This window comes from Tetrao urogallus (assembly GCF_951394365.1).
Source record: "Tetrao urogallus genome assembly, chromosome: 11".
Taxonomy (NCBI): domain Eukaryota; kingdom Metazoa; phylum Chordata; class Aves; order Galliformes; family Phasianidae; genus Tetrao; species Tetrao urogallus.
Genome location: NC_136824.1, coordinates 12,663,264 through 12,687,099, shown reverse-complemented (window position 1 = coordinate 12,687,099; position 23,836 = coordinate 12,663,264). Strand labels below are relative to the sequence as shown.

At 38.8% G+C, this 23,836-nt stretch overlaps 1 protein-coding gene across 1 annotated transcript in view; it reads left to right on the top strand.

Annotated features, from left to right (window-relative positions):
* The window catches only part of PRTG (protogenin), a gene marked incomplete at both ends in the record, with an annotated part of 80,106 nt that overhangs the window by 35,889 nt on the left and 20,381 nt on the right, over positions 1-23,836 (top strand). The window contains 6 exons of the mRNA XM_079541119.1: positions 383-541; positions 1,119-1,278; positions 1,933-2,180; positions 5,306-5,470; positions 6,342-6,647; positions 7,807-7,995. Coding sequence (XP_079397245.1) covers positions 383-541; positions 1,119-1,278; positions 1,933-2,180; positions 5,306-5,470; positions 6,342-6,647; positions 7,807-7,995 — 1,227 coding nt within the window. The remainder of the gene's footprint in view (positions 1-382; positions 542-1,118; positions 1,279-1,932; positions 2,181-5,305; positions 5,471-6,341; positions 6,648-7,806; positions 7,996-23,836) is intronic.

Genomic DNA, 23,836 nt, shown 5'->3' with positions numbered 1-23,836 from the left:
TTTATTCCAAACACAGTTTAGGAGATGGATGATCCCTGATTGTAAAGATAATGTGGACATTGGTAGTAATATCTTTCTGCAAGCTGATTAGGGAGGCTAACTGGAAAAATAACATTAGTTTTCAGCTGTGATGGGAAATATCAGTTATAAATTACTTACTAAGCATTGTAACCTAGCCATCGGAATAATCAGATACCTTCAGTTAAGAGCAAAGCAAATGCAAGATGGAAATCTCTGAAAACTCATTTGTGATTTCCTTTTGTGTTTTTTTTACCTTTAAACTCTAACCCATGCCTTGGCCATCTAGGCAGCTTTCCTTAGATAGGTTGTTTAAATACGCTGGGCAACCTGGTGACCACACTTCTCCCACTGTCTCAAATAGACCATAAGTCCATCGATGTCTTCAATACCCGTGTCCTTGGAAATGGGAACCTCATAATCTCTGATGTGAAGGTGCAGCATGCAGGCGTATATGTCTGTCGAGCCACTATTCCAGGCACACGAAACTTCACAGTAGCAATGGCAACTCTGACTGTGCTGGGTGAGCCTGTTTTGACTTCTGCCATGTTTTAACATCTTGCTTTTGTCTTGAGCTGTGCTATGCACTGGGTTGAATTTTTCTCTCAAATAAAGTGCACCTAGGGTTATAGTAGCTTGCTAATGTGGAATAGAGCTGTGGCAGCCTTCTTTTGTCGGTGAGATGAGAAATGTCAAATACTGAATGTCTGAGTTACAAACTATCAGTTCATTTCCACTTAGAGACAGCAAGGTGCAATGCTACATCTGGAAGACTGACTTTCAACACAGAATCCAGTGACAAAGTAAAAACATGTAATATACCCATGTGTGTCATTAATGATGTTTTGTAGGCTGGAGTTTAATTTGCTGTTTGTCTTCACAAATGCATAAACCAGAATGTGTATCAGTGTTGCTTTTTGTGCAGAAAGTATTCATTTTTAAACAAGTGTACTTTGTTTATATGAAACGTGCTTTCTGCATGGGTGTATGTGTGTTTAAGCAGCTTGAGGAAAGAGGCTTGTGTGTAGGAAAATTCTGTCTTAATTTGAGTGTCCTGACATTTATGTAAGCTTGATTTTTTGCTTGTTACTTACCTGTAGCTCCTCCTTCATTTGTGGAATGGCCAGAGAGTTTAACAAGGCCTAGAGCTGGTACTGCTCGCTTTGCCTGTCAGGCAGAAGGAATTCCTGCCCCCAAAATTTCATGGTTGAAAAATGGAAGGAGAATACACTCCAATGGTAGAATTAAAATGTACAACAGGTAAGATTGCACTTGCTGTGTGAGAGCTGTGCTTGTAAAGAATAAACACCCTTACTGAGGATTGAGATGTCACTAACTAAATACAGCCAAACAAGGTATAACTAAATAAATGCAAATTGGGCATTGAATGTAGCATTATGGACGTTTCCCAGGCAGAAGAAATACAGATTAGTAAATACCCAAAATCGTCAGTGAAGATTTTATGATCTCTGCCTTACCTGAGTGGAAACTGAAGTGATTTTACCAGAGTCACTCTGGATCTACAGTACTGTAGTAGAGACCAGAATCTTACCAGTTGTTTGAGGCCCATTTCAGCCCTTCTGTGGACTGAACAGCTCATATTGAAGTATGTTAAGAAATGACAACCTTAAGATTGTTCTTTTTGCAGGGAGGAGTAGATCTGCGTATTTGTTTTCACCGTGTTTGGCTTTGCAGCAATAAACAGGAATATTGACATGGGAGGTTTTGAATTACGCTTCAGGTTGTGAAATTTCACAACCGCACATCCATTTCTAATTGAAAAGTTTGTAAAGTGTAAGTTGTTTAAACTCATGAGGCAAATATAACTGATGTTGCATTATGTAGAGCTAAGTTTTTGGTGTTTTTTTTTTTTTCTTTTTTTCTTTTTTCCTTTTATTTTCTTTTTGGATTCAGTAAATTGGTGATTAACCAGATCATCCCTGAAGATGATGCCATTTATCAGTGCATGGCTGAGAATAGTCAGGGATCTGTGCTCTCCAGAGCCAGGCTTACTGTAGTTATGTCGGAAGACAGACCCAGTGCACCTTATAACGTCCATGCTGAAACGATGTCAAGCTCAGCGATCCTGCTAGCATGGGAGAGGCCACTCTATAATTCAGAGAAAGTGATTGCATATTCTGTGCATTACATGAAAGCAGAAGGTAAGCAGTTTCATTTAAAGTGTATCCATGTACTATGTATAAGTGGTAAGAGCTGAATGTCCTTGCAAAGGCTGCCAAATTTGAATGGCTCGTAACCAGGGCTGCATCAGAGCATATTGGCATAAAAAGTGTAACCAACTGACATGCATGGGGGAAAAATGCTTTTGCCAAATCATCTTATTTGTGAGGCTGAGTGTTCTTCCAACTCGCCTTGTCTGATCACTCTAGTGAACAGATTTTGAAGTCAGGAATGGGCTTTAAAACCTGGAACCTACGTACTATTGTCTGTGTTTCCCTGTTTGTTCTCAAGGAGAAATTCTACATGTGTGTTTGGGAGGGAAGGACACCATCCTGGGGGCTTGTAGTGAGCAGCTTTTCCCTGGGTTCGGCTGCTATGTGTGGATCACCAAATTCATGTGACTTTACAGACTTTTGTATGTTTTAGAATAAAATGATTGATGCATTATTGGCTTTAACTATCGTCTCTTAGAGTACTAACTTAACAAGGTTTGCTTTCCTACAATGAGAAATTTTAAATTTTATGGAAACAGCCATGAATGGTTTGCCATGGTCTCTTAAATTTTATAGAAATAGCTATGTAAAAGGGAACAGGTAAATTAAAAGAAAATTGAGGAACTAGACATTGTTAATCACCTAGTGTGATGTAATGTGCTTTGAGTTAAGGAAATCTTTACAGTGATAGAAAGCAGATACTTTTCATAAGCAAGGTATTTTTCATGAAACTGCCAAAGGACGTGAAAATTTCTTTGGTGTGTAGCTTAAACTAATGTTTATGCTGTAACGGAGCTCTGTTTTCTTGGAAGACTAATTTTCTATTCAGTAACTCGTTTATTCAAGGACAAGACTGCAGATGCTCAGCTCTGTATGGAATACCAGTCTGACATCTGCTAAGCAAGAGGACAGGAAGGACAGCTTAATTACTCTAATACTGATGCAGAAATAGCTGCCTTTGCTTTTGCAAGTGGGATTTTTCAGTACACAAGAGAATTTTGTCTGAAGGAAGGAAGGAAAGAGTTTTAAAAGATAATGAGGACAAGAGGTGCGGGAAATTACCCCCTACACTTTCAGTCACTGAGGTATTGTGCTCACAGCCCCCACTCAAAGCTAATATGAATAAAGTCACACTAGATAAGCTATCTGGGTAATTGTATGTCCGGTGCCAGTGCAGAGAGCAGAGACTGGGTAACTTCAAAGAAAACTGGGAAATTGTCCTTAGGGAAGCCTGCATTTGTGCAGGAAGTACTCTTTCACTGTAGTGAAAATGAGGTATCTTCTGAAATTTGTGTTCTGCAAAATTCTTTTGCAGTCTCTGCTTCATTTGCCTGCTTGTGCAAAGGCTGTTGCATGTATGCATGTTGTGAAATGAGATTGCAGTTTGGCTTAGTTTAAAAAAAAACAGCACAAAACCAAACCAACACAGAAAACAAACAAAAAAACCAACCACCCTAGTTATTTGAACTTTCTTTCTCTAATACCTATTTTTTTCATCTCTCAAGACAATTTTGTGACATCAGGACTTAAAAACTTGTTTGTTTGTTTGTTTTTAATTGTATTATAGAAAAAACGTTGGAGCTCAAAGGCTCATGAAACTGCACTCACCTGAGAATGGTTGCACTCTAAGTGGCAGTCTGTAGATCTTTAGAGGACATTGCCTTCATCAGAGGCATTCTGCTGTTTCACTGTGAAACAGGTTCAGGTCCTCTTCCCTGTTTGAATTAAAAGAAAAAAAAAAAGTTTTATTGAAGTTAGTTGAAGAAACCAACAGGTGGTGTTTTTATTTTATGTTTTAATTTTTGTTCTTTTTTAAGCAGAATATTTTACATTCAAATTGGGGTCATAGTAGCAAGAAGAATAAGGGTCTGATGAGCGTGCATGTTGGAGTGTGTTAATTCCTTGTTAGTAATTCAGAAAAGGCACAAAGGGAACAGTGATTGTGGTGGAAGGCAACCCTTGTTCTCTATTATGGCTGTTTCATTAGGGCCTCTGCATGAGGCCTAGCAATCCATTCAATAAGAGAACAAGTCCTTTTAATTTGAGCTCAAGGATCTTGTTTAGCAGGTCAGAAATCGTGCCTTGCAATTCCTAATTAACAAGCCATTAACTAGTCTGTTGTGAGATGCTTGTAATCTTGTCTAATTAAAATGCTATCAAGTTAATTCATAAATGTGGGAAAACTTAATGCTGGAATTTGCCTTTCGTTTTGTTTATAAATTCAGTTGTGAAGAGGAGGAGCTGGCTCTTACAGAGTTTTGATTAAGTTGACATGCATTTGGTGTGAATAGTTCCTTAACACAGCAGCTTTCACCACACTTATTCCACTTTATAGCCTTCCTCTATAGGAATAAAGCCCAACAAAGACAAGAACTGCTGCTTGCATTGCTATGCATATTTTAATGAGAATTGCTGAGAATTTTTTCTTTTTATTCCTGTCTCTTTTTCTCTCGCCTTTTTTTTTATTTTTTTTATTAGCCACTCATTAAGGAGCAAAACACTTTTGAATCTCATTCTGGGCTATTCCTATTGGCTTTTTTCCAAATTAAAGAAAAAAAGTGTCAATCAGATGTACTAGAATTTGCAGGGCTAAAATGAGATCCTTCTGTTGAATAATTTCTTTGTTTTGTGTTATTTGGGGGGTGGAGGGTATTATGTTTGGGTTTTGGTTTTTTTTTGTTTTGTTTTGTTCTGATGGAGCAGAGCCTTTGCATTCCTCCCAGACTGCTATAGTAAGGCTCTGCAAACAGGTTTTGAAAAAGCCTCCTGACTCTAAACAAACAGATTTAGAAGTTTGCTCTGAATTATAAGGCTATTAGAGCTTGTCTGTTGTGTGACTGTATATTGGGCGCAGTTTGTTGTGACTAATTTTAAAAAGGGGTTTAGAGCTGCATTCAGCGTTCCTGATTCAGGAAAATCCTGCAACACCATTATCTACATCACAGTAAGACACAGTTACTCGTATGCATAAATGAACTCAACTTAGGAGGCTGAAATAATAGAGGTAAGCTGGGTAAGAAAGCAAAATAACTTTGTAAGATCTCACAGCCAGATACTGTGATGTTTAGAGACGATCTGGAATTTTTGTTTGTTTAACCCTTGTTTTATGCCAGGTTTAAACAATGAAGAGTATCAAGTGGTCATCGGAAATGATACAACTCATTACATTATTGATGATTTGGAACCAGCCAGCAACTATACCTTCTATATTGTAGCTTACATGCCTCTTGGAGCCAGTCAGATGTCAGATCATGTGACTCAGCACACCCTTGAAGATGGTAAGACAGATAAATACCACTGTATTTAAGTGAGCGTTTTTTTGGAACTAGATGGTCTTTGATTGGCCTTCCAACCCAAGCCATTCTATGATTCTGTGAAGGCCATTCTCAATGAAAGGCCCAAGGAGCTGGGAGAGCTAACTTAAACTGAACAGAGGGATAGTCGATGCCCTACGACATCATGTGGAAGAAGTTCTGAAGGAGATTCATCTAGCTCTCTTCTGCTGCTTGGGGTGCTAGCTAGGCAGGGAGTGGTGAACAATTGCTTGTGCATCACTAGTTATGTATATTTATATACATAAATATGAACATTTATATATATGTGTGTGTGTGTGTATAGATATAAATGAAGTGTGTATGCATATATGTATATATACGCTTCATTTTTTTTTTCCTGATTCTCTTCCCCATCCCACTGGGAGGTAGGGGGGTGGTGAGCAAGCTCTGTGGTGATTAGCTACCTGCTGGGTTAAAGCACAACACGTGGCCAGAAGTGACTGCCCTCATAACATGGTGGAAGGAAGCACACACAGAGTTCTAAGCATTACTGGGTGTTGTTTAGACTCCTAGTTTCAGCTGCTGCATGTAATGTTGACAGTCACTTTGACAGAACAGTAAGATGTTGACTGCCATCAATTTCTGCTGGCAGTAAGAGAAGAAAATGTTGAAGGCTTTACAGAAAGGAGCTTGCTAAGTTTATATTGTATGCAGAAGATTGAGAAGCATGAGCAGTGTCAAGCTATTCTTAAAATAAAGAGGAATCTATAAAACTGCTTATTACAAGTACCTCACCGTATGTTAAGGTGTCAGATGAGAATGTCACATCTTTCTTTTTCTGGAGCTCAAAAACTTTTGTCCTTTTCCTTTTCAGTTCCCTTGAGAGCTCCTGAAATTAGTTTGACAAGCCGGAGTCCTACAGATATTCTTATCTCTTGGTTGCCGATTCCTGCAAAATACAGGAGAGGCCAGGTGGTTCTGTATCGTCTGTCTTTCCGCCTCAGCACAGATAGCAAAATCCAAGTCTTGGAGCTTCCAGGGACTTCAGATGAGTACCTCCTTGAAGGGCTGCGGCCTGACAGTGTCTACTTGGTTCGTATTACTGCTGCAACAAGGATTGGCTGGGGAGAGGCATCTTTGTGGACCTCCCACCGAACTCCAAAAGCTACAAGTGTGAAAGGTAATAATGCTTATGTTACCCACTGCCTGGAGATGGGGCCAACTGTGGGCTTCATCTGAAGGCTGCACGTTTTTCTGATAGGTAACACAAGGATGTGAAACGAGTTTTTCCATTGCATGTTCTTATCCTAGGGATACAGGGGAATAGTGTTCTAACTATGATTTCGTGCGTAATCTACACAAGCTTATGAGTTTAGTGTCAGGATCAGAAGTTGTTGAGAGGTGGATCTGTCTTGTGCTTTATGTGTGACAGCAGAAAGAAAAGCCAACATGTTACTTTTCTGTTGATCTTTGATTCTGGTCACAGGCTGATATTCACGTGTTTGATACGGTGGTAGGAAGCTTTAATTAAAATGTTTTAGCTTTTAGCTTTTGTTTCCAATGATAACATGGTTTTCTTCTGTTCCACATGATTTTAATAAAAAATAAGCAAACCCAAAAAGATAGCAGTCCAGAGTAAAACTTTTCTTCATATCAGGACATTTCACGCTGGCAGCTTGTGTGGGTGCACAAGGGAGCTGAGTTGACACATGTCTGCTCTACAAACAAAACACAAAGTTTTGAGTATAGAGATGGACTTGAAATCTGATTTAAGTTGTTATAGCTGAATTTTGGCTTACATTATTATTTACCAATGTTGTATAGAAGAGCATTCAGTTTTGCATGAATGCCTTAAAGGTATAGATTTGAATTTGTAACAGTATTTCTTAGATTAATCCTCATCCATCTCATTTGAATTTAATTGAGTTTTGACTAGTATTGCAAATTATTATCTCTTGATGAAGCGTGATGTGATTGCTATTTACATTTACTCTGGCTTATTTTAAAGCAGGAGATCATTTTATAGACTCTAGATTATCCTCATTTTCTTTTGAGAAAAAGGAATTGAAAATACTTTTAAAAATTTTAAATAGATTTTGTTTCAATTTTTTTTGAGATGCTGAATTTAAAAAATAGCTATTTCTTAATTTACCTGAAATTATGCTTTTAGTTTAGCTACAGGGAATCAGGCATCCTAAAAAGGAACTAAGTAGGTAAGTACATAAGTGATCTAGAATCAAAACCTTGAGTGAACTTTTGACTGATGGGCATTCTGATTTTAATGTAGGATTTTGTTATTCTTAAATATAATAATGTTATGTATATTTCTCTAAAATCAGCACCAAGGTCTCCTGAGCTGCGTTTGGAACCAATAAATTGTACAACCATTACAGTTCAGTGGCAGCAGGACTCTGATGACACTGCAGCTATTCAAGGGTACAAGTTGTATTATAAGGAAGAAGGCCAGCAGGAAAATGGACCGATTTTGTTGGATGCCAGTGATCTTGAGTATACTGTCAGTGGTTTAGGTAAGTACAGAACATATTTCTTAACTGTTCTGGAAGGCAATAAATTCAAAGGACATCTTAGGGATCTTAAATCTTCTGACCTACAAGGCTACTGCGTTAGGTTTGGCCATCTATATTTCTAGCAATAAACTTTTTAAACTAGATTTGTACCACTGATGGATAATCCTATCTGTATTCCTAAATGTATGTTGTGCAGCACTTACATAACCAGATCTTGTTAATCTTGTGTATGTTAGGAGGACACCCAGCTGCATGCCACAAGAGACAGAACTGGTAGTTGGTAAATACCCATCTTTTTAGTACTCAGTTTAATACTTGATACTTCAGCTTTTAGGTATTTGTGCTCAGTCTAGATTAACAGTGAAAGATGAACACAAAGTACCAAAGTTTTTTCTCTGGTGTTTCTAGGCTATGTTTCTGTTATTGGTAGCCTTTGCCATGGCTATACTGCCCAACAAGCATCGCTCACTTTAGCATGGCTATAGGACACGTTACTGTAAATTCCTAAAAATATCACTAGGATACTGCAATAAAATGAAATAAAAATACCTTCCAGTATTAATGGGATAGTTACATGCACAGGGTACTAGCTAGTAGCCTCTCTGCATGTTCTCCTTTATATTTTAAGGAGTAATGGTAAATATTTGCAGAACTAAACACAAATATTGGAGCATGGAGCAGTCCTCTTGTGGTCTTTCAGTTGATCATCAGACTGTTTCCTCCTGTAGCTCTTGCCTTATATATCAATTCAAGTGTGTTGGTATCACTCCTTGTAAGAAGGTGCTTCTGTTTATATATAAAAAGCTGCGTTTTTTTAATTTAGAAGATGTGACCTATAATGTAATCAGCATAAGTGAAGTAGGACTTGACACTTAGCATTTGAAACACGTTGAGAGAGTTTTCTTAGGGGTAACGTGGAGAACTGGATTATCAGCATTGACCATTAGCTGGGTCAAATGGCCTCTTGACCGTGATCAGATAATTCTGATCTGCTGCATACAGTTGAGATACTATTTTAGGGGAGATCATAGGGGAGAGCATTCTGGTCTGTTAACTGGACAACTGGCCATCTGTGACCATTCCTACCCAGAGCATCTGGCAGCAGCTGACTGTTTAACAAAAGAGCATTGACTTGGCTTGGAAGGTTGTGTCCTAGGACACAAATGTTTTTTGGGTTGGTTTCTTTTTTTTTTTTTTTTTTTTTGTTTGGTTTGGGTTTTTTTTGACTTCTCATTATGCAGTTACTGAACAATAATTTCGTTTAGGCAAATTTATTAACTGTATGACTCCCATCATGGGAATTTTTCAGTGTACTAAACCTCCTCAGATTAAAATACTGTTTTCCAGAATTATATTTAAAATATATTATCTGTATATTTTTTTTTTTTTTTTTCTTTCCAGTAATCATGCAGATAGAGGACAAAACGAAAGCAAAATGCGTTTGGGGAGGTAGAACTGTTGCACAGTCATAGTGTTACCTGAATTCTAGGATGTATGGATGTGGAAGATTCACATGCTTGAATTAACCATGCAGTCACGGTGCATAGGATGTTTGAAGTGTTAATTCCTTGCCTAAATTGTAAATATCTACATATGATGACCAAAACAGGACACATCCCATATAATCTGATTGCCCTTCTTTATATTTTTAATGTGTGTGTAATTTCTGATGCCATAGGTTAGACCTGCTGAAGAGTGTGTGTTGTCATGCAACTTTCAAGTAGACATCAGCTTTTTTATTTTTCATGGAGCATATAGAGTTATTTGAAGTGAACTTTCCTGTGTAAGTTTATTTATTGTTTTCTTTTTTAAATCTTCTCTGTAGCATTTATAGAAAAAGGCATTAATTACCACAGCTACAAAAGACTTAGTTGGCACAAGAAATTTGATCAGGTCATGGTTTTAGACTGCAAAGATGATTATGTACGTTGAAGCCTGGGAATTTCACACATGTTTCTCGTGGAGGTAGTACCTGTTTGATTGCTGTATTTGCCTATTGAGAAGTCAGCTGTTTGAAAAACTTGTGTGCACTAAATAATTTCTTAGAAAACAATACACAATCAACCTTATTCTTCCTGTAGTAGCTGCACCTGTGGAGAATATAGTAGGTAAAATGATATGCAGTATATAAAATAACAGTGTAGCAGCAACCATGCAGTAATAAGGGACTTGATTTGCTTATCTTTTTTCTTCTTGTGAATAATCTACATCATTTAACTCAGATATTTTATTAAGATATTTCTACTTAAAATATTACCTATTGGAAAAAGACTCTGAGATGAAGCAAGGGAAGCTATTGATTTAGGTTTCTGACTGTGGTACACAATTTTCACAAACTGGACAGTGGCTTTGAGAAGTAATGTTCTGCCATCTATTTGCCTCTTCTTTGGACACTAAATTCACAGAATCACAGAAGGGTGACTAATCAATGAACGCTAATCAGTTGGCAGCCTCTTTTAAATAAAGGACCTTTAATGTCTTCATTATGAGCCATATGCTTTGGTAGAATATTGCAAGTGTGAGATCTTAAGGGCAAGGTGTGTTTAGGGGCTTCATCTTCATAGATGTTGGATAACACGGTCAAATGAAAGGTTGTTTCTCATTTGGAAATGCTTGTAGATGCTTTCTGGTGGCAAAGTTTGAGTACTTTCTCATTCATACCTGTTGCCACTGAACAGTTTGTCATGACCTAAGGCTGCACTACCATTTCCTTTCCTTTTGCTTAGTTAATAAATTGCAGGTAGGGTTCTATTGAAATGTGGAGCATAACAGTAAGTATCTCCTTGGAATATTTTGCAGATGTTGATTCACATGGTTGTCAGTTATGCAAAATCTGTGTTCAGGGAAGACAGTTCACTTTGTGGCAACTGAAGTGCATTAGAATGTCAAAATTCATGATCTCTTAACAAAGGAAATGTTAGCAGTGATACTGGAAACATTTTTGATGGCATTTATTGGTGGTAACATTGGTGAATTATTGTTAAATGACTTGCAAACAGCTACTGGACCCTTTATGGAAGGACAAGGCTGATGAAGCAGAAGCAGCAATGGCCATGTAAACTGTGTTTCAATAATTGAACGTTATATATAGCAATATAAATATTATGCTGCATGTTTTAATTTGTTGTTTCTTTTGGCCTTACATTTTGAGAACTGATGTCTTCTACTTTAGAGTAAGTCTACCCAGTTACTTCTGTCTATTTTTTAACTGGATTATTTAATGTGATAGTCACTGGGTAAATAGAATTAAATGATCTGATGAGAGTCAGGGCTGCCTTTCTCAAAATAAATATTCCCAGTTTCCCACAGACATTTCTTTGTGTTAAAGGTCTTGGCATTTATTTTTCATCAGTGAGCCATTTCCTAGTCTAGTGTAAAATTCCATTATCACTTCAATTTGCTACAGGAACATACCCTTCAGTGCATACCATTCATTTTTGACGCTATTTTTAATTCCTCCTTTGCTTACTCCTGCGCTAGGAAGTTCTGACTTTTTTCTTCCAGTCTGGAGAAGAGAAGGTTCTGAGGAGACGTCTTTGCAGCCTTTCAGTATTTAAAAGAGGCGTTTTAAAAAAAGACTTTTCACCTGGTCTGATAGAGTGATAGCACTAGGGGAACTTCAGTCTTTAAACTACAAGAAGAGAGATTAAGAATAGATTTCAGGATGAAATTCTTACTCAGAAGGTGATGAGGCACTGGCACAGGCTGACTTGAGAAATGCCACCTCCCTGGAGACATTCAAGGTTAGGTTGGATGGGGCTCTGGGTAGCCTGATCTGATGTGTGGCAGCCAGCCGATGGCAGGGGTGTTGGAATCGTTTGGTCTTTAAGGTCACCTCTTCCCCAAACTATTCTGTGATTCTGTTCTAGGCAGACTGTTTTTCTTTGTGAGATTTGTTAAATCTGCTGTTACAGATTCTGTTTGTTTCAGCATGTGTATGTTTGTTCAGAAGTTGAAGTGACTTTTCTTGGTGGAGCAATTCATTTGGGAATCTTCTTGCATGAGTTTAAAAACCAACCAAACAAAGAAAAAAAGGAGCATCCAGGGAAGCTCATTTCCCACTTTTCATTGTCTTCATGCCTTTTTTTAAAAAAAACAATCAGTATCACTGCTGCTCACCGCTGCACTGGCTGTTTGCCTGTCACAGCTCAGTGCAGCCGCATGATCATTAGGAGGGTAGAACAGCACAGGAGGGGCAGTGGCTCTGACAAACCCATTTTAGGCTTATATGGTTTACTGGAACTAGGAACTCCTCAGAGGTAAGTGCTGCTGCTGATTGGAATCTCATCCCACCAGCTGTATCTAAACAGATTAAAATCAAATTTAGATTCTTGTTTAACAGATTCAAGAAAGCATGACCCACTGTGATACTGTAACACAAGTTCATTATTCTTAAAGTTCCCTAGAGTTCTCCCCCTTCTGAACTTTAATTAAGTTAGAAAGACAAAATAATTATTTATTACCATCCTAGTAACAGCAGTAGTTTTTACTAATTAAGTGAATGATGATGGGGGAAATGCATCATTTTCTTGTGCCATTAATACCTTCTACGCTCGGAAAAAAGGGAGGAAAGAAAGAATTCACTCTGCAAATTCATCCTTCTGTGGTTGCTGACTGGAAGCTGTAGCACCTTGTGTGATGCTAGTTACAGTGAAGATTTCAGAAATTTGCTCTTAGGTGACAAGGCACATGTAGGATCTCAGTAAATGCTCCTGAAACTCTGAGGCAATCAGGTTGTGGCAGGGATGTGTACACTTTAGGTGCTCTTTTGTTTCTGTTGCACGCAAGATGATATCATGCTAAATAACCGTTTTCAGCCAGAAACACCTTAGGGGATGGAAAAACTGGTCTGTTAGCTTCAGTGAAAACACCTTGAGCATGAGAGCACACCCAGCTTGGCCTTTCCCTGGCATGGCCCCTCCCAGGAGAGCCTGTGAAGTGTTGTCCTGTGCGTGGGCTGCAGACCTCAGAGAGCTGCTGGCTGCCTGGGGCCAGGTGCTGCCAGGCTGCAGGGGATGGACAGAGCCTGCTGGTGGTTTGTTGAGCATGAAATTGAGTGCATCTGCTTTTATATTTGTGTGTGTGTATACATACACATGCATATATATAAATTCTACAGTAATATGGGAGGTGTGCAGACACTGTAGGCCTTCTCTCTGGGAAAGCTTCTTGGGGTTGTCTAAAGGTGCTTAACATGAGGGATATTGCAATCCCTTGCTGCTGCTTCTGATATTCCAGTTTTATTATACCTAATGGCTTCCTCCTACTTAATCCAGTTCTTTTGGAGAATATACTTGGGTTCTGTCAGAAATATACTTGGGTTCTGTCAGATTGTTTATCCAATATACTCAGTGTTATTGGAATGTTTGACCTTAATCAGCAAAAATTCCATGCTTCTGTGGAAACTCTTCAAGTCCTGCCTCTGTTGTTACAGAATGAAGAAATGAGGGAAAGGCATGTCCTTCCTCAGTTGGACAACATGTCACAGTGCTTTATGAGGATGTATTTTGTGACCCTGCATGGTCTCTGCTCTCAGAAGAGGCTTGTGCTATGGAATTAGACAGCTACCTCTCATGCATTCCTCCAGAGACTTGCTTGGCCTTCAGTTGTTTAATTTCACCTGGATCTGTATAGATCACTTTATAACCATGATTATAGCTAAGCTTCAGAGCAGCTCTAAGTCTAGAGCAGCAAAGACAAAGTGATTCTACAATCTATAGAAATGGAATAAAGGCATATAAAAAAGACAGCGCAAAGAATTTCTCCCATGAAGCTGTCAGACACGTGACACCCGAGTGCCTTTTCAAATGATTTCATAAAAGCACTTTGAAAATTTCATAAAGCAGTTGATATAAAGGTCAGATGTGACAGAGTGGTTTGTTTTGCACTCTATTGCAGTCGTATGTGCAGGAAGCTGTAAATCTTAGCTTTATTGCCATCTTTCTTGTTAAGAACTACAAATGTTGTAATATTGAGAAGCAGTGCTGTATGAGCGTGTTCTTTTATTTTTCAGTTTCAGAGCGTGACTATCACGGTCTCCAGGTAGTTATTTCTAATAACTGGGGCTGTAATTTCAGTTCCATCCTGGGTTTTGTTGGTGTCAAAATGTAGTCTTGCATATTTCTGTCTGTAAATTGTGGGCCATCCAGAACTGCATATGTGAGAATCGATATTGCTATCCGGTTATAAGTCAGTATGAAAATTCAGCTTGAGATTCACAGGTGAATTTCAAGGAGCCAAGCGTTTCAACAGCGAAATGAAATAATGGGAAAGAAACAACACAACTCTTCTCACTCAGTATGTTTTTCATTTTTATTCTTTCATTTTTTTAAATTCTTATTTCACATTTAACTATTTCCAAATTCTAGTTGATGAAGTAGAACCCAGTACTGCAGAACTCCTGTATTTTTGCTTAAACAACTTTTTGTTGAGCCAGACATTCACTGTGAAATTTTGGTTTAAACAAGCTATAGCTGCCTGTAAAAAAAAAGATAGAATCGATAATGACAATAGTTCTTAATAAAGTACAACTACTACAATTTTTTTTGCTCATAGTGCTGGATGATGGTACTGTGTGCTGTACATACTGGAACCAGTATTTACACTGCTGTGTTGTGAAAAGTTTCTAATAGCTCAGTAGGTGACCAGGACAAATATTATCATTTATTACTACTGTTTACAGCTGGGTCAGTTGAGTGTTTACTCATGCTGATTACATCCTTAAACTAAACCTCTTATCTGTCAGTTCTCCTGATTGTATGTAACAGACTTGCTACTACTACTTATCAGTTAAAACATGAAGGATTTGCTGGGCGAGGGGAGGAGGAATTGGCCAAATTGCACAGGAATAAAAGCAAAAGCCCTAGAAGCAGACTGGGCATGTTTAAAAGCAGCCTTTTCCCGTCTGTGACCTCTTACTCTTTGGCAGACATGGTGATTTATGTATATTTGTATTTAACAATCCCAAGCTCTTGGGCTAGTCCTGGTGTGATGATGTGCTTCTACTACATGTCAATAAATGAGAGAGAGACATTCCTTGCTTCATAATCATAAAGGGTAGACCTGTCACCACTTTTAATGAGTCTGTCTTCTAAATGCACACGTGGCATATCTGCTTATCATTTTTTCCTTGTTTTCTTTTCCTGAATTTATAAGGGAAGGGAGTGAAACTCTTATGATTAAAAGAGGCAAGGAAGGGGGCTTTGCTACATTGCATCTTTTCTTTTTACTTGCAGAATATCAAAGCAAGTGCTGCTTTGAAAAGTTTTTGTCCCTTTTTTATAGAGCCATACTATGTGGTACAGGCTGTAAGTGTATATGGAGATCAGATATTTTTTTTCCAGTTCTGTGATTGGAGTTTACAAGCTGCTGCATTATGTTTTGTTTCAAGTGTAGGACAGTGCTGGTAATTCCTCTGGGCATATTTGTAGCATTTCTTTCCTGATCAGATTTATTGTTGCTGAATGCACAGAACCTTGGCAGGGTGGCAGGAGCAGAGAAGAAATGGAATTTTTGTTTTGTGCTGTGCTTTTTGGTGAAGCAATTGTTGGTCCACTGTACAGCTTGATGTGAAGCAGGGCAAGCGAGTGGGGAATATCAGGAGGTTGGACAGTGCAAACGCACTGAGATAGGAGACTGGACAAACTGATTTGCAGACTGACCCAACCCCTCAACTTTGTCCCTCCCTTGTGAAATTAAAATACTAAACTGCTCTGTTTGGATGAAAAATCAATTCACTCAGGTTATAAATTGAATTTTTACCAAGCAAAACTGAAGCTTGCCTTTAATCGTGTGTCTTTTGTCAGGGCTTATTGGCATGGCATCCATTACAGCAGTGGTGTCTCTAGCTCCCACTTGTATGTACAACAAAATGGGAATCTTAGATAAACATCAGCTTGTTTTTTACTCCAGAGAGACCAGTTAAGTATCAGTTGCTAACAGTGCACACATACTGTGCAGTTCAAGTGCCACTGTGCTCTATCACATATTTGTCTCATAATTATGTATTTTCAGTTGAATTTTAGTTCTCAAATAAAAAGATTACTTTGATTATCACATTCTTTCTCACAGTACAACCTTTGTTAAATAAATTTTATTTATTGGTTCTTTTTGATTTTTAAATGGCATCGTAAGTAAATCTGCCAGTGCTGTTGTTTTTGAAAGTAAATGTTATTTTCACAATTTATTGTAATGGAAGGCTTTAATTAATGTTTGGTGTATTTGTCAGTCTTAAATTACAGCACCAAACCTCTCAATAGCTTTCTGATTCAGCCAGCAGACAATTTAATAGGTGCCAAATACTGAAATCTGCAGCATCTGTATTAGCAGGATAACTGTTTTGGTGTTGATTAAAATGTCACCTGTGACAAAACATGACAAGCGCTGGGTAAGGGGAATCTCTGGTCTTCTGTGAGTTAAATTCAGAGTCATTACATTGTTCTAAAGCAAATGGAGAATTATTTGTCCATGTGAGCAGACAAGTAAGGTCTCTCTTAGTTAAGGTCTTTCAGAAGGAGGTAGATTCTGTGCTGGAAACATTGTGTGGCTTTTTTTTTCTTTATGTAACTTTCTTGAAAGTGAACTGAACTACTGAACTACTGCAGTTTGAATCATTTGTCTTGGAAGATGGTCCTGACGTTCTCATGTAACCACGTCTTGACTTTTGCAGTAATCCATGTTAACTTTGCACAGCAGTTGCACTTTAAAGGTGAGGGACAGGGGAAGGGAAGAGTGCAGAATGAGATCGAATGTACTGTACTTCAAAATAGAGTGTTAAGAACAGTTAAGCCTGGCTCTCCAGAGAGACACTGGTAGTTACCTAGGTGAAGGAAGTTTCTTTAACAATTTTATAGATTAAAAGCATCATTATACAGGCTTTACTAAGGCAGTGGTTGAGATTGTGTTCCAAGGGCCCACTCCAGTAGCACAGAGAATTTCTGCCTGGTTATGGGGAAGGCTTTCTATCTCTTTATCAGCTGCCTCCATATCTGAGTTGGATGCAGTGTTTTTCTCTTGGGACATCAGACTAATTGCGTTGCAGCTCCAAGAAGTGGAATCAAAGGTGCAGTGCAAAGCACTGAAAATAGGAACGGGGGTTGTTTATGTTCTGTCAAGATAACCTGCCCACCTCTAGTGCAGCAAACTGTGTCTTGTTGGAAGCATTTAAACTTAAAATGGTAAAATGATCAGAATTTTGCAGGAAATGCTCTCTGCTGTTCTGTGTTCTCAGGGTAGAAATTCCACCATTTAAAGCTAACCCTGTATGGGAATTGAGTTGGGAAATTGGGTCATGTTCATTAACAGTTGGGATGTATTCAAATAGCGTTTCATTGTTGTTTTGCTGGAGCTGAAGGTTGATATTTACTTCATGAGAAGGACATATTGATCACTACTGAAAATATTTACAATTTTTTTGATGTAAAGAAAAATCCTCAGAAAAACCCTGAGTTAATTTTGAAGAGCTTCAGGTATTACAACCAGTCCATAATAACATTTTAACAGCCATGTTGTGAAAGTTACCAGTAAATAAAGACTGATTTATCTATATTTATATAGATATGTACCTATATAAATCTATAAATCTATATTTATCTATGTCATATTTAATTTTTATGATTGGAAAACACAGTTTTAAAGGGAAAAAAGAGAAAGCAGGTAAAATGGCAGACAGAACCAGATAGTTTCTCTGCATCTTTCTTAAAAACAGACAAATGGAAACCAACAACAAAACAGCAGCAACAAAAATAAATCAAACACAGCGGACAGAAACAAGCAAAAATGGTGCATGTTGGTTTTGCAACCTTTTTTGATTTCTATTTCTGAAGTGCAAGGATTTGTCTCTGAGAGACAGCATTATTTAATTTGCTGCTTATTGGACTTCATTAGTAAAATACTTAAGTCCTGGATTGCAAAGAAAATGCTCCTTGGAGAAGGCTTAGAGAAAACTCCTGTTATAGGAAATTAAATCAACATTGTCCATTAATCATACTGCATGTCAACCCCCAGACCTCTCTTGATTGTTCTTGGTGCATGTGAGGAACCATTAGATGTGTGAGGTCCTTAAAGGTCTGAGTAAGTCAAAGGGGAAGAGTTTAAAAAAATGCCAGTGTTAGCACATGAAAGAGACTTCAGAGTGGACAGAAGAAAACATTTGCTGTGCAGGGCTAGTTACATTTCTTCATTTTTCCCCCCGTGTTTTTTTATTGTTTTCTTCCTTTGTTTAACAGAAATCCAGATGTTGTGATCAAAATGTTAACATTAATTTCTCCTGTGTTTTTTTTCCTTTTCCTTTAACTTTTTTTTTTTTGGGGGTGGGGGGGGAGGGGCTGTGTCACTGCTTTTGATAAATGGTGGAGTTTCCTTATGAATTCATTATTAGTGAGAAATGTGCTTCTAGGGCTGAGCTGCGCTTTGTGATAACTTTTCTGCCCAGAGAAACACCTTAGCTAGAGGATATTTACCATGAAAGCATTACTGCTAATAGAAATATTTCTCTATTTTGGGAGATGATGCAATTGTGAAAAAGCCAATGTTTTTTTCAGGCTGCTGAGAGTTGCACTTTTGTGGCAAATGAAGGGAGAGTATGTGGGAGGGGGGGAAAAAGCAGCCTTGTGTTGGAAGAAGCAGCTTTTGCTGTGACACTTCTCTCCCAAACCACTGATGTTTTTGCATGTGGGAAAAAGGTTTAGTGGACATACTTGATGTATTACAAGTGTATTTCAGCGTTTATACTCAATTCTGCAGTATTTCTGTCATTCTTAATACTGTACCTTGCCTCAAACTGCATATTACAAAATAAAGATGCTTGTTGCTGCATGTTTGTAGAAGCTGTGACAGGGAAGTATTCACTGATCCAAGTTGGTAGATCAGTTAAAGACTTGAGTTTTCTGCCTGTTGCATGCATGCAGTTATGCATGCACTGGGTCCTTGTGAATCTGTCACATTTGTATTCAGACAGAGGAGCAGACATAAGTTATTGTATAGAAATACATCATGAGAATGGAGTGTGACACCAGATCCCAGAACAGTGGAAATGGGCAGAACTGGAAATATTGAGGAGCAGTAGGGCTGAAGGGAGGAGGATGTATATGGGGGAAGAGAGGCAGATGGGTGAGCGTTGTGCAGCTGAGTCCATTTGCCCATTTTACTTTCATGATAATTTTTGGCCTAAGCTAGGGTTTTTCTTCATTCATGCCTTGTGGTCTTTGCTTTCCTGCTCCTTGCTTGCCTCTAACTTCTCTAGTTTCCATCAGTCCTAGAGCCTTAGCAGTGACAGCCACGTGCCTTAGAAAGCCCATAACTGTAGCACTGTCTGCCAGTTATTTGTGCTGAAACTCAAGGAAGAGAAGGGCCGTTTTTGTGGAGTTGGCTCAGGTACTGATGCTTTAAACATGAGTGTGACACAATATTCCTGAAACCAGTGACAGGACTGAGCTGTACTTCCAGATTTCCAGCTTTGCATTTAGTCTGTTGGATAACAGCTCCCCCTTGAGGGAAATGTCCTTTACTAATAAATTCATGACATCTATTTCCTCCTGGTGGTTTTGTGTGGGTGTGCGCGGGGTTCACAATTTCACCAAGCAGCATAAGATGAAACGGATTCCCGATGACTGTGCTGTATCCCAGGCAGCTTGCTGCAGCTGGGAATAGCACCTTGGTTTTGCCAGTGGCTTGCTTTGTCACAGTGGGAAGTCACTTAGTTCTGAGCCTGTCAGAATGCAATTGGGAGCATGAAGGTATTGAAAACTGTTTAGGAAGAAAATACCTTTGTTCCTTGTGTACCTGTCTGCACTGCTGCTCTCTGCGCTTCTCCTACCATTTGTGCAGTTGCACGAGGACAGGTGGGAAGTTGCCGTGCTTAAAAAATAACTCAGCCCAGGGAGGCTGTGACAGGGACATGTGGCTGAACGGGCAGGGGAAACAGGCTGCCTTGCTTCAGCAGTGGTGTTGGCTGATGCTGGTTTAAAATGCTCGTGGAACCTCAGGCTCAGCTTAGCATTTATAAAACTGAATTCATAATGGGGAAACCTTTTAATTATACCAAAGCAGAAAGCTAGCCAAGAGTTAAGTAGCTTAGTGTTTATTTTACTGAAGTAATCAATCGGTCAGACTATTTTCCGTTTTCTAAATGTTGTATAAACTTCAAATGCAGAGGAATTGCACAGGGATCATTTTGCTCTTGCTTTTTCAATCAAGATAGTAATATAGCTTGGATTGCAATCTTGAAAAGGCTAGGAAAGATAACTGAAATAACCTTGTTTGTGAGCAATCTCCCAGTCTCTCATTTGCTACATTTCAGCTTGTTAATGCAATGTTTGACAAGTATTCAATGCTTGTTCTTCACAAAACTAATATAAAAATTGAAAAATACAGCAGGTATGGTGAAAGATTGAAATTACAGCTGGTCTGTGGTGAAACATTTTGACAGCGGTATTGCTTCCCACAAGAAGTGGTTTTGTTTGGGGGAAAAAAAACCCAACGTTATAAAGGAAAAAAATAAGCTACACCAAATTCCTATTGGTATAAATTAGGGAAAGTACTTTAAACATCCTTGGAAAAAGGGGCAGTCTGTGAAATTCTGTTCCAGAGTCTATGAAGATGAGGTTTAGTTTTGCACGTTGTTATTGCTATTCTGTGCTACCCTGAGCATCCTTTGGAGTACAGTAGTATCTACCTATAGCAAGTAGTACTGACATTAAAACATTTTATAATCCATTTCCAGGTGGGGGAAAAAATACATTTTTTTTCCTCTTTAGAATGTCAGGAGGTCTGAAATCTTTCAGGCTGTTCTTCTCCTTCAGATGTTTCTCACTATGGACAGCAAACAACATTTTGTAAGAGGAGCAAACAGCTCAGAAAAATTGCTCTTGAGGAAAAGATTCAAACTTCTGAAAATATAGTGGCCAAATTCAAAATGTGCACAAGCAGGATGACCCCTTCTACTCTACTTGCAAGGGCAATCCGTGGAGCTCTCAAGACTGTTCCAGAGGTTTGGTCTTAATTAAATAGTCTTCAAATAAACCGTTCAACATCTATTTAACTAAAAGCAACATCAACTTGCACAGCTGCTGCTGCTAATATAGACTTAGTAATCCTGGTGAATTATTTTAAAAGAGCCTGGCCTGGAACAACATGAGAACAAGATGTCACAGGAATATGTTTTTAGCTGGAATCGGCATGGAAATGAAATGTTAGTGTAATTCTTAGAGAGAGGCTAAATATCCTGGCCTTCTGGATGAGCATTTGTACATTTACATTTGCTGAAGTCATTCGGGAAGGAATATAAGTACATGGTGTATCAAGCTTCATTGCCTGGTAATGAGCTGTCACTTACTGTATTCTTCTAATAAATTTTTATATGCAAATTCCTCCCACAAAACTCCTTATGAATAGCTCACACCTCTGTGCCATTGAATATAAACAGCAGTGCGTGCTCGAGCCAAGGACTCTGTAGGAAATGGAAATTTTCTTTAGGGCATGTTGTAGAAGATCGAGATGTCCCTGCATGAAAATGTGAAGGCTAAAAATAACCCTGCTGTGCCAAACCACTAGGGAGGTCGTTCAGCATAATCTAAATGTAATTAAAATGAATAGCCTTGTTAAATGTCAAAGACATGCAACCAGTGAGAGAGACTGTAGAAGATGAGGCAGCTAAGATAATGGGGGGAAAGTAACAGACTTGTTCATGTATGGAGGGAAATGCTGCAGTGCATTTCATGGCCAAGGAAGCAGAGCCATGTGTCCTCATGCCATGTGGAGTTACCTGCTGGGATAAGGCATTTGAATTAAACTCTTTACGAGTAATTTTAGATATGCCACTGGTTTCCTGGTTTATTAATCTACGTAATTGGAAAATGCAATGAATACTTTGTATTAACAGTAGTGGATGAGGGAATTTTGATGCCAGCCTGCTTCTTAAGCCAGGTTTAATGCAGCAGGATATAACTGCAGCAAATGAAGTGTGCAAGCTGCCTTGTTAGAACCTGTGAACGTTTACCAGATAGTTGGTCTACAACAAATTCGTCAGTTTAGCAAATTCACTCTAAGACTTGTCAGCCTTCAAGGTTCACTTGTCCCTGTCCCCTGCTACTCAGCAAATTTTAGTAAGTTTCATTAAGCAGTTACTTTATTTACATCTGCTAAGTGTCTGTGTAATAACTCAGTATTCATACATGTGCGTGCTGGTAAGCCTGCATGCACAAAGTAGAGATGAGCTGTCATCTGTGTGAGATCCACACCACTGTGCTGTGTGACACATAAAGGGAGTGCTCAGGGAGTGTGCTTGGCCCTTGACATCTGCAAAAACAGAACTTCTCACTGCAGTTTGAGCTCTAGTGATGTAGAGAGCTGTGTAGGGGATAATATTTGCCATAATGCAAATATCGTGGTAGTTCTACTTGAACAAATTTTTTGTTTAACTAACTGCTTGTATTCTTTTTATGGCTGACTTGCTTTACGTATAGCAATTTGAGAATGTTTTTGTGTAGTTCCTTGTTTCCTCTTCCTCCTCACAAGGAGGAGAGCTGCAGACCAATGGTTAATTACCCTACCTGAAAATTCTGCATCTTGCAGACATGCTTGCTGCAGCAAAACTCCTAAAACTTGAGATCTGAGATGAATCACCAGACCACAGATGTTTTTGCAATCTAAACTGTGCCCCTCCTAGGAAGTCACTGTGGTGCAAGTAATGATAGATAGTGTTTTCATTTTGCTGCACAGAAGGGTCAAAATGGCATGGAGAGTCCATGACAGACCAGCAGAAAATGTTGGTTCTGTAAGAAAATTTATTTCATAGCTTCAGGGGAAAGTTTTGCTGCTGTGAATAGATTGCCTTTGTTGTTGTGTAAAAATGTGTTGTTTGTAAGGTGATGCTGGATGTCAGGCAATCAGTGAAAACTTATTATAGTGCTTGGTCTCTAAACAATTGTTAAACCAAACTTGCCGCATTGTATTTTCAGGAAGCATTCCTTGTAGTGTGAAGACCGCATAAATTGTCAACACTTCTTTCCCATCTGCAACCCACAAAGGCTGGGCTTCACTGGGGGGAGATCATCTTTTCAGTTTCCTACTTATGGAAAAAAAAAAAAAGATTATTTACAGCACATCTCTTTTTGAGGAGTGCTTGTAGCAGGGTTATAATAATGTTTTAAATTCAAACTCTAGCATTCACCTCCTTAACTTGTGTTGGTCATGTACAGGTTGGTCACTGTATGTAGGGGTACCTGTTGTATAGGGAAGCACATCCTATTTGCACCACTGTGTGAATTCTTGGTGGACATATCTGGCATGGTAAATGTCGGTACTGAAGGCCCTGCTGGCTCTTTCGGACACTGTTTCCCTCCCCCCCTCCCTGCCTTTCTTCTTCCAGAGATGGCCTCTCTACATAATTCCATTAAAGTGATTGTGCTCCGAGGGGTGGACTGAGGGGCAGTGCTCTCATCTTTCAAAGCAGGACCAATGAGCTATGTGCTTTCCACTGGGCAGTAACAAAAGAAAGGGTCTCTTAGAAGAAAAGACGAGCACAAAAGATCAAAATTAGGTGTTTGTCCAGGCCTCTGGTATTGCTTTCAAGTTAGCTTTTGAGGGCTCACTTTGAAAATGGTGAGCCAGGCTAGTTAACATAAGGGTGTCTGCTAGTTTTAGAGTGTGTTGTTACAATAATATTGGAAGAGAGCTTTTTGCTTGTGCAATTTAACAGATCTCTAAAGCATGAGAGAAGCACGGGGCCTGATCAAAAACTGCAGGCACAGTAGTAACGCTGTATGGCCTGTAAGAAGATGGAGCAAATTCAAAGTCCTTGAAGATTTGCTTAACTTCTTTTAAACGTATTGGAGACATTTGC